At 30.8% G+C, this 11,978-nt stretch overlaps 1 protein-coding gene across 1 annotated transcript; it reads left to right on the forward strand.

Moving 5' to 3' along the window:
- Positions 1-329: 329 nt before the first annotated feature.
- LOC132939390 (mucin-3A-like) lies at positions 330-11,978 on the forward strand. Its single transcript, XM_061006528.1, has 11 exons — positions 330-387; positions 2,220-2,289; positions 2,373-2,536; positions 2,815-3,002; positions 4,575-4,649; positions 4,923-5,158; positions 6,818-7,644; positions 7,780-7,964; positions 8,328-8,675; positions 9,573-9,678; positions 10,612-11,978. The coding sequence occupies exons 1-11, from the start codon at positions 330-332 to the stop codon at positions 11,976-11,978; spliced, it is 3,624 nt and encodes a 1,207-aa protein (XP_060862511.1).

Consider the following 11,978-nt stretch of genomic DNA (forward strand, 5'->3'; position numbering starts at 1 on the left):
TCTTACATTACCAGTAGGTATTATTAATTATTAATAATATTTAATAGAAAACCATCCTACTGCAATAATAGTGCTTGTTCAATTGTTGTAATAATTTATTATACAATTTATTTTGATAGTAATGTACAGCAAATTAACTTCCTTGGATTAACAAGAATATTTAATAAATTACACACATTTGAACACTGTCATACGAAAATAAAGTTAATACTATTATAGTTGCTTTTACAGTTCATTTAAATGTGTGATTTTTAATAAATCGTGATATTGATTATAAACGTACAACAGTGATAATAAAACGTTACTAAATTAATGTATTTTTTCAGATAATGATCCAAGCTAATGGACATAATACCGAACAATCAAATAACGATCAATTTAGTTCAGGTAGTTTATTTATTTTAATATTATTTTAATGTTGAGTAAAATTAATTGTTGTTATATAGGTAGGTGAATGAAATAGTCATTTCTATGTATATCCTTAAGATTTTTAATAATAATCTAAGCATGAAGAAAAACGAGATAATTTGTCTTAATTTGTTTTGCACATGAATCTATTAAAGAAAACAATTAATTGATTTTATCTTTTTTTCCGATGAATACATTTTGCATAAATACAGAGCGATTAATTTATCTAAGAATATCTACAAATTATTACAAAAATTCTTAATGATTTTGCAAACTTTATTTTTCTTCATATAATTTTCAAGTCATTACAAAATAACATTCTATAAAAAAAAATTATATTATCATTATTTTTAATCGTAATCATTTATAAAGATTTTACTTAAGTGAAAGACAACATCCATTTCTAATTTCATATTCCGAAGCTGAATATTATTAAAATTATTTCAATGTGTAAAAATAAAGTATATTTCAAGGGATTTCGCTATGGTTTTTATTAAAGTGTCAGGTAATTTCTAATCTCGTCATCACCGCCGAGATCTATGCGTTGGTCGTAAATGATAATATTAGTGTGAGTGAGGTTCAATGCGGGTACCGACGAATGCTATCTCTACGCCAGTGCTTCTCAACCGGTTAGTGTGTCGCCTAAAAATTGTTTATTTATATTATACGTGTTCAAAGTATCATTAATATAATATGACATTACTATGGCGTTATTACGTCGTAAGCATAACCACAGATAAGAAAAACAATTGTGAAGATAATCTCATACTCGATTTACATAATATATAGGTTTATAATAATTGTTACCTTTTTCAAAAATCCATCAATTATTTTAAGTATCGCCATCCGTATGGATCTAAATTAGGGTGTCGTCGTAAATAAAAGAAACACTGCTCTATGCGTGAAATTAAGGTCAATGCATGTCAACAATTCAATAACAATATACAATTCAAAATACAAACTATATAAGGCAATTTACTTATTGTATTAACAAATTACCTAGTTAAGTTGTTTGATTTTAATTCTGAAAAAAAATTTGAATTTGGCGGAGAAATGTATATTGATTGTACAGAATAATTTTCTTTTTTATATTTTTAGTTTAATTACAATGTACAATAATTAGGATTTGATAAAATTTATATCTTACATTTTTCAATTACAGTTCAAAATTAAATAATGTTAAATTTCTTCAAAGTGTTCCGTACGCCGTACGATCTATAGACATTTGCCTGCCGAATTCAAAATGGTTTTCAGAATTAAAAGGTATTTTGAACTATAATTTAGGGTAGTATCGAGCGTAAAGTTTTGTCGAGTTCACTACTCTGTGAACCAAATTTTTGTGGGGACTCAACTACGCTTATCTAAACTTTAAATACTTATGACTCATAAGCTACTCTTCAAAAATTTGACTTTTATGTATCGGAATAAATTATTTGGAATACCCTAAAAAGTATTTAGCTTTTCTCTTTAAAATGAAAAAACAGGTATTGTCTTTCGTAAAAAACTTAAAAAATAATAACCATAAATTATAGTAAAAATATATTTTGAAACGACTTAAATTCGTATAAAAACATTAATAGCTTTTGAAATAATAATACTTGTATTGTTCAATTGTCACTTGTTATCAATTAAATTTTTTTTTATTATTATTATATTGAAATGTATCTACAATCTATACAATTTTTTTATGTACAATAAGTAGGTTTGATAATTGACAAAATTAGGTTAACATGAATCATAAGATTAGGGAGAATACCCAGTGGCAACACCCTATTATTAGAATTTAAAAATACTTAATTAATATATTTCAGAAAAAGTGAAGTGTCCATATCTAATAAAATATTCAAACCGTAATGATGATGATCAAAAGCACACCGCCATGTATGTATAATCATTTTTAACTGAACGACAATCAATCATACATTTATTAATAATTATTGTAAATTGTTAACAATTTTTTTTAGCCCATATTTTATCCCAGCATCGAAACCATTAGGATCAATGGTCGATAAAGATCGTTCTTATATCCCTGAATGCAGCTGTTGTAACATTAAAATTGGTCTAGAAGACTCTCGTTTTCATATAACACATGTGAAGACTTCAGATGTGCAAAAAGCGTGTTTTGAAAGTATGTAACTTGCATTACTTACATGTTTGAAATGCTTTATCACAATTTTTAACAATAAGAACGACTAAATACATTAATTATAAATATATGGTTAAGACAAAGTACAAGCTAATGATTAAAAAATATATTGTTTTAACAAAATATTTATTTAAAAACTTATTTTTAAACCTAGTCTTGAATAGTTTTGATTAATATTTCAGTTCTTCAAGTTGTTAAAAGTCTTAAATTGTGTTGATATTTTATTAACGAATATTTTATTGTATATCTTTTTTTTATAGATGCCAATCACTTAATTCGTCCTAATTCGTGTTTGTGCGTTGGTTGTTACCAGGCTATAAAAAAACGAACTTCTACAAAAAATTATACAAAACGTGCCTGTATTATAATGGCTTGTGAACAAGTTGCATGTCATATTTTTAATTCAAAATTGATTGATATATTAAAATCTACAATTTTGATAAATAAGGTTTGTAAAATATTATATGTAGGTACCAACACGTTTCAATTTACAAAATAAAATAAAAAACTAAAACTATTATATGATTATTTTTAATCATATTTTAATATAATATTAACATTCACTAAGTTTGATTTTAAATTTATAAATAAACATAATAAATGATGTAATAAGACTCTATAATCTTTTCATTTTTACAATAACGTGTTAAGTATGATATTCTACTACTTTTTGCATAGGTAACTCAACTTCTTAAGAGGACGCCACGCCCGCATGTGTTGTACCAACCACTGTCTTACAAACGCGTAACATACCAAATTTACGCTCAGAAGTTCACGTTTTATACCGTTAATTTAAAAACTAGAGTGAATCGACCAATTATGAAACTTGATGGAAAGAACATTATCTATGTTTTGTTGGAAGTTTTATTACGATAATTCAGTTTTTAAGTGAGTTATGAGCATTTTTAATTTTCATTTATTATACACGCATAACTCACTTAAAAACTGAATTATTGTAAAAAACTTCCAACAAAACACAGATAATGTTCTTACCATCAAATTTCATTATAGGTCAGTTCACTCAAATGTTTAAGCTAACGGAATAAAACGTGAACTGCTAAGTGTAAATTTGGTAAGTTACGCGTTTGTTAGATTCGCTCAGAATCTAAAAGTGGAAAAATGGTTTTGAAGAAAACTTCATAACAAATTAAAATATGTCTTCAAACATTTTAATCGATTACTAGGATATAATTTGTATAACAAATGATAGTTATTATTGGCGTAACAATTTCCATTTTGGTAAAACAACACAGACGGGATTGGATCCTTTTATTAAGTTATTAACTTTAAAAGATTGAGCAATCATAAGTATATATTCACTTTAATTACAAATATAATTGTTGAAGTACACAGATATACAGAAGTTCAAAGGTAAATAATAATATAATCGGATATATATAATATAATAATAAGTATAATGATACGATGTACAATAGTGTTACGAGGCGTAATATAAATCAACGACTAACTATATATGCTGTAGTATATAAAAATGTATAGTCAGCGTCTGATGAACTACAGTGTGAATATATTACTTATACACTACATTATATAGGGTGTTTTGTTTATAATTCCAACAATAATAATAATAATATTATGTTTATTTGCAATTAAATGTCTATGATGTACATAATATATTATAATATAACTTATAGTGCATAAATAAAATTAAATTAAAAAAATCATAAAAATAAGAATTTGTACATAAGTTACATTAATATTGATAAAATAATAACAATAATTGATTTAAGTATTTTATAACCAAATATTTACTAAGTTTAGGTATAACTGTTTTTCAGTTATAAATACATTTTTAGGTAGGTAACCTATGTATGCATACAATTGTAATACCTACACTAGTCCACAATACATATTTTGTATAATGACTAAAATAAATACAAATTTAGTCAGGTCTTAGTTAAATAAGAAACTTAAATATATCAATAACAACAAGTATGTTTACCATTCATATGTATTTATACATAATATTTTAATCTATTGATGTTTTTGTTCATTTTAGATTCATTTTAGAGTCCAGACAAATGAGGAAAAAAAATTACATAAAACTTCGTTTTGTAATGCACATTATGATCAGGTTATTAGACAATATTAGTAATATTATATTATTGTATCAGCTGTGTCCTATATAATGTGCATGTTTATTAAAGTTCATCTTTTGATACCTTTCATCATTGGCGGAAATCGTGGGGGCTTGAAGGGACTTAGCCCCCCCCCCCAATAGTCCGTCAATCCCCCTCCCTTTTTAGTTTTGTAGGATCGAAGTCCTCTAAAATTGTAATGGATTTCCGCCTATGCGGCTATTATTTGATATTGAATATGATAAATAATTATTTTTGTTTTCATTTAGCTACTGTTAATAACTCAATGTCAGTTGTGTGGAAATCGATCGTTACAAAAGTTTAAATTGCATAAAGACATAGTGCATGAATATCAGTTGATTCTTGATGAAGACAATATTCCTGCTACAATACAATTTGGCACTCTTATTTGTAAACCATGTCACATTTATATATTATTGCGAAGAGATAAAACTACAATAATCCCATCTGAATTACAAAAGCACTGTGACGCTACTAAAACAAGGTAATGATTTAGTTTTAGATATTAAGTCTACGTATGGTATCAAATGAAAAAAATGTGTGCATATATTCATCGGTTGGTTATTAAAAATTGTTTATAGTTTTTATGATTTAATAGGTAACAAAATCAAATAACCCATTATAATGACCATACATGAAAACTAAAACTATAATGTTCAAAGATTTCATTTTTGGATGTGACAATCCTGATGAATCGGGCAATCGGAAAGTTCTCGATGGACCGTATACTTACGAATTAAGGGGCCTCACGGTTCGCTATGGCTTTCGTTTATCTCGCCAATTTCTAATCTCGTCATCGTCGCCGGGCCTCTATGAGTCGTAACTCATTAGGGTTTAGATTTTTTTTCATTTGTGATTTAGAGTACCGAAACCCTCTGATTGTTTCTTGTGCGCACAAACAAAAGTAAATACCTCAGTAACAATATAAAATTCACTAAACGAATTTTAAGGCAACTTATTTGTTATTTTGACAAAATTAAAGTTAGTTGTTAACGTTGTCTGGTTTTAATCCTGAAAAAAAGATTTTTATTCAGCACAAAACTGTCTATAGCTCGTTCGGAACACTTTGAAAAAAATTGTTGAAATAATTGTCTGCTATTATTACAACAAGTGTATTTTTAATTTGTTTATAGTATTTTTCCCAAATACGGGCAGGGCAGTGAGACAACAGATATTAATTTTCCAATCCGTCCCTGATGATAGTGACAGAGTAAAAGTTTTACACCTTTCAGTTGTTATATCTCTGGATCTAAATTGTGCACAACGCATTAAAAGTACATAAACATTTAGGTCTTACCGAGTACTACAAGATAGCAATTTCAATTATACAATTGTATTTAAATTTTTTTTTATGTGTGATGTTTCTATTCACATGCAGATGTGGGTGAAAAAAAACAGCTATTTAGTTTTTATATAGAAATTGTTATTCAACTCTAATGAGGTTGAATAGAAACATAATTTGGAATTAAAAAAAACAATTCAAACTACTTAGTTACAGCCTTTATTTAATCTTATTTTATAAAAAAACAACATTTTAAACATATTTTATAGCAGTAAAAGTATTTTATTTTTAACCAATTACATAACTTTAGCCTTTAAATTAATGAAGTCTTTAAGTTTTTTATATTAAATCATTTAATTAAGTATGATTGATAGTTACGTTAATTCATTTTCAATATTTACGCACAACGGAAAAATTTATTTGGAGTTATCACATTTCGTTCATGAGAACCATGATGACAAAGTTGATAAACATTTTTGGCAGTAAAATAAATTTTGGTCATCAATTTTTTTATCAACAATTATTATTGATATTATCTATCCAATTTAATACATCAACAACTTATAAATATTGTTATACTTAGATTGTAATTATTGGTCAATGAAACTTATTCGAAATTTTGTTTCTATTCACCCATTCACCCACTTTTATAAATCTCGTCACTTACAACTGTGTAAACTATATAAAATGATACATGTCTAATAATCATACACGATAATGTGTTAGACGTGTTAATGTGTATCGTTAACATATTGTACAATGTGAACTATCATATAAGATATATTTCAATAATTATTTAAAATACACATTACTGTTAAATATTTAAAAACTTGTGAGTAATTACTTTATATTTATTTATAGGATTATAAACAATAATAAATTAAAAATGAAAGAATTAGAAAGTATTAAATTAGCAAAATATGATATTAATATGGAAAAAAAAAAGGAAGAAAATCAATTATTAATGGTTACATCTCTACCGAAGAATATAAGTAATGCTTTCACTGATTATTCTTCTATACCATCTAAATCAGTAACAAAAGGAACGGCACTCGACGCCATTGCAATACCACCACTGTTGGTAAATTCAACACCGGTGGCAGCATCAATGCAATCATTAACAGCCGTTATAATGACGACGATAGAAACAGCGTTGGCAACAGAAGAAGCGCATCTGACAAAAATTACAAAACCAATATTAGAAACACCGATTACTGCGGGGTTAACGAAGGCAACAGAAGATGTGAAATTAACAGTGGCAACAGGAAAACCAACAGTTTTAATGTTCAAGCGAAAGAGGCAACGTACATTTATCGATGAACATTCGTCTGTACCAAGAACGAAAAAACGTATTGTAAACCGACTGACTGTAACTACTGACTGTATAAAACACACTATGTCGGAGCTTAAACCTACAATTCCAGTTCATAAACCAACAATTTCTGGTATTAAACCAACGACCCCTATTAATAAACCTACGATTCAAATTCATAAGCCATCAGTCAAAGTTGTTAAAACTTCAAATTCAGTTGATAAACCTATAACTCAAGTTAATGAATCTATGACTCCAGTTGATAATCCTACGACTCCAGTTGATAAACCTACAATTCCTGTTCACAAACCTTTGAATAATAAATCACTAATTTTCTCACCGGTTCTAAGACCAATCTTTAGTTCAAAATGGCCTGTACCGAAAAAACAACTATTTAAAAATCTCAAGGTTCCAGTTGATAAACCTACGATTGCTGGTCACAAACGTTTGTTTAAGAAATCAATAGTTTTCTCACCAGTTCTAAGGCCGTACTTCAATTCAAAACGTTCTATACCAAAAAAACACAAGAAAACTCCAGAATCAATTTCACCAATAAGAAAACCAACTAAACTGCAGCAAACGAATCAATCACATCAGAATACATTAGAGTCACAGTCTACGTCACCACGTACTGAGTTTTCTGAGTTGAGTCACCAACGACCTGGTCCATCAATATTGTCATCCACCACATCAGATATGAACCAAGTATTTGAAAATATCAAAGTTCCAATTGATAACCCTGTAATTCCAGTTGAGAAACCTATGATTCTAATTAATAAGCCTACAATTCCAAATTATACACCTGTGGATAATAAATCACCAGTTGGACCAACAGTTTTAAGCCCGTTCTATAGTTCAAAATGTACTGAACTAAAAAAAAATGGGAATCTTCTAGAATCAGTTTCACCAATAATTGAACCAACTCAACTGCAAAAAAATCAATTGCATCAGCACACGTTAGATTCACTGTCTATGTCATTGCAAACTGAATTTCCAGAGTTGAGTCTACATCAAGGTGAATCATCAACATTGTCATCCACCACATCAGAAACGAACCACTTATTTGAAAATCTTAATGTTCCAGTAGATAAATCTACGATTACTGATCACAAATGTTTGGATAATAAATCACCAATTTCCTCGCCACTTTTAAGCACATTATCTAGTTCAAAATGTACTGCACTAAAAAAATATAGGAAAACTCCAAAATCAGTTTTACCAATAAAAAAACCAACTCAACTGCAAACGAATCAATTGCATCAGAATACGTTAGACTCACAGTCTACGTCACCACGTACCGAGTTTCCAGAGTTGAGATGCCAACGAGCTGGTCCAACAACATTGTCATCCACCACATCAGATATGAACCAAGTATTTGAAAATATCAAAGTTCCAATTGATAAGCCTGTAATTCCAGTTGAGAAACCTATGATTCAAGTAAATCAGCCTACAATTATTAATTACACATCTTTGGATAATAAATTACCAGTTGGACCACAGGTTTTAAGTCCGTTCTTTAGTTCAAAATGTACTGAACTAAAAAAAAATGGGAATCCTCTAGAATCAGTTTCACCAATAATTGAACCAACTCAACTTCAAGATAATCAATTGCATCAGCACACGTTAGAAACTCCAGAATCAGTTTCACCAATAATTGAACCAACTCAACTGCAAACAAATCAATCGCATCAAAATACGATAGACTCACAGTCTACGTCACCGCGTACCGAGTTTCCAGAGTTGAGATGCCAACGAGCTGGTCCAACAACATCGTCATCCACCACATCGGACATGAACCAAATATTTGAAAATATAAAAGTTCCAATTGATAAACCTGTAGTTCCAATTGAGAAACCTATGATTCAAGTAAATCAGCCTACAATTACTAATTACACACCTTTGGATAATAAATTACCAGTTGGACCACCGGGTTTAAGCCCGTTCTTTAGTTCAAAATGTACTGAACAAAAAAAAAATGGGAATCCTCTAGAATCAGTTTCACCAATAATTGAACCAACTCAACTGCGAGATAATCAATTGCATCAGCACACGTTAGAAACTCCAGAATCAGTTTCACCAATAATTGAACCAACTCAACTGCAAACGAATCAATCGCATCAAAATACGTTAGACTCACAGTCTACGTCATCGCGTGCCGAGTTTCCAGAGTTAAGACGCCAACAAGCTGGTCCAACAACATTGTCGTCTACCAAACCAAACATGATCAAACTATTTGAAAATATCAAAGTTCCAATAGATAAACCTGTAGTTCCAATTGAGAAACCTATGATTCAAGTAAATCAGCCTACAATTACTAATTACACACCTTTGGATAATAAATTACCAGTTGGACCACCGGTTTTAAGCCCATTCTTTAGTTCAAAATGTACTGAACTAAAAAAAAATGGGAATTCTCTAGAATCAGTTTCACCAATAATTGAACCAACTCAACTGCGAGATAATCAATTGCATCAGCACACGTTAGAAACTCCAGAATCAATTTCACCAATAATTGAACCAACTCAACTGCAAACAAATCAATCGCATCAAAATACGATAGACTCACAGTCTACGTCACCGCGTACCGAGTTTCCAGAGTTGAGATGCCAACGAGCTGGTCCAACAACATCGTCATCCACCACATCGGACATGAACCAAATATTTGAAAATATAAAAGTTCCAATTGATAAACCTGTAGTTCCAATTGAGAAACCTATGATTCAAGTAAATCAGCCTACAATTACTAATTACACACCTTTGGATAATAAATTACCAGTTGGACCACCGGTTTTAAGCCCGTTCTTTAGTTCAAAATGTACTGAACAAAAAAAAAATGGGAATCCTCTAGAATCAGTTTCACCAATAATTGAACCAACTCAACTGCGAGATAATCAATTGCATCAGCACACGTTAGAAACTCCAGAATCAGTTTCACCAATAATTGAACCAACTCAACTGCAAACGAATCAATCGCATCAAAATACGTTAGACTCACAGTCTACGTCATCGCGTGCTGAGTTTCCAGAGTTAAGACGCCAACAAGCTGGTCCAACAACATTATCGTCTACCAAACCAAACATGATCAAACTATTTGAAAATATCAAAGTTCCAATAGATAAACCTGTAGTTCCAATTGAGAAACCTATGATTCAAGTAAATCAGCCTACAATTACTAATTACACACCTTTGGATAATAAATTACCAGTTGGACCACCGGTTTTAAGCCCATTCTTTAGTTCAAAATGTACTGAACTAAAAAAAAATGGGAATTCTCTAGAATCAGTTTCACCAATAATTGAACCAACTCAACTGCAAGATAATCAATTGAATCAGCACACGTTAGAAACTCCAGAATCAATTTCACCAATAATTGAACCAACTCAACTGCAAACGAATCAATCGCATCAAAATACGTTAGACTCACAGTCTACGTCATCGCGTACCGAGTTTCCAGAGTTAAGTCGCCAACGAGCTGGTCCAACAACATTGTCTTCTACCAAACCAAACATGATCAAACTATTTGAAAAACTCAAAAGTCCTTATCCTAACGGGATGGCATTTATCAACCATCTGCTTAACTTGGAAACATTCCGTAATCTGGGGACTTTAACTGTAGAAAAAAATAAAACCACATACTGTCAACGAACATCTAATACTGCAACAATTCCTCCTCATAGCATACACTGTCTTCCAGCACAAGAAGAATATCAAACGATATCTTGTACCGATGATGACGACAATGACCTGACAAATTGTGACTATTTGAGTGAAAAATGTGTACCAAGTGACGAAAACAGTTCAGATTCACACTTTATCCCTGTCAAAAAAACTTATAAATCCTGCAATATACCTAAGCAGAAATCCAATTTACCCAAAAGCTTTGACAATAAACCATCTCAATATTACGATAATGATGATAGCAAAATACAAGTCATCGATTTACAGGAAAATTCTTCTATCACTTATTACCCAAATATCACTATTGCTTCTACCACCTCTACTATCACTATGTCCATTACAACCACTGAAGCTTCGACGAATATTGTCTCAGCTACATCATCTGTTTTTACCACTATCTCTGGAGCAATCATAGCTAGTGAAGTTCCAGCTACTGTCGAAATGGCCGCTGTAGCAACCAACACCTCAGCTTTAACTACTGCCGTCGCTGACTCCACCACATCCATCACTGACTCTACCACAGACATCAATAACACTGAAGTCCCTGTCATTACCGACACAGTCACCATCAACTATGACAAATCAGAAATCACTTCCACGGTTAATGAAAATACTACCGTCACTGATGCCGCTGCTAGAAAAGAATCTGCTACCTTATATAACACTACCGCCTTAACTATGATTACAAATGTGGCCTCTACTACAACAAATGCAGCAGTTTCCGCAACCATTGACGCTGATTCATTTACATCTGTCACAACAACTGTCAATGATGATACAACTTCGGTTGAAATAAACACTGAATCGTCTACCATTACCAATGCAATTACCACCGAATCTCCCAACTCAGCTAAGAGCGCTGACGCATTCACAATAATTAACGCATCCCCTGTCACCTCAGACATCACTACCACCACTGAAACAGTTGTTGAGACCACTATCGCTGCATCCAAAATCTCTTACGACTCAGAGGTTACGTCTAATAAAAATACTGTTGCCACTGTTCCTCCAATACAATGCGTATCTACCTAG

The sequence above is a fragment of the Metopolophium dirhodum genome, chromosome 1 (assembly GCF_019925205.1).
Source record: "Metopolophium dirhodum isolate CAU chromosome 1, ASM1992520v1, whole genome shotgun sequence".
Classification (NCBI taxonomy): Eukaryota; Metazoa; Arthropoda; class Insecta; order Hemiptera; family Aphididae; genus Metopolophium; species Metopolophium dirhodum.

Excerpts from the sequence above, each read along its gene's own strand:
- LOC132939390 (XM_061006528.1), top strand. The coding sequence starts at position 330 with ATGATCCAAGCTAATGGACATAATACCGAACAATCAAATAACGATCAA. Across the intron at positions 2,537-2,814 it reads GCAAAAAGCGTGTTTTGAAA|ATGCCAATCACTTAATTCGT; the intron begins GTATGTAACTTG and ends TTTTTTTTATAG. Across the intron at positions 3,003-4,574 it reads CTACAATTTTGATAAATAAG|ATTCATTTTAGAGTCCAGAC; the intron begins GTTTGTAAAATA and ends TGTTCATTTTAG.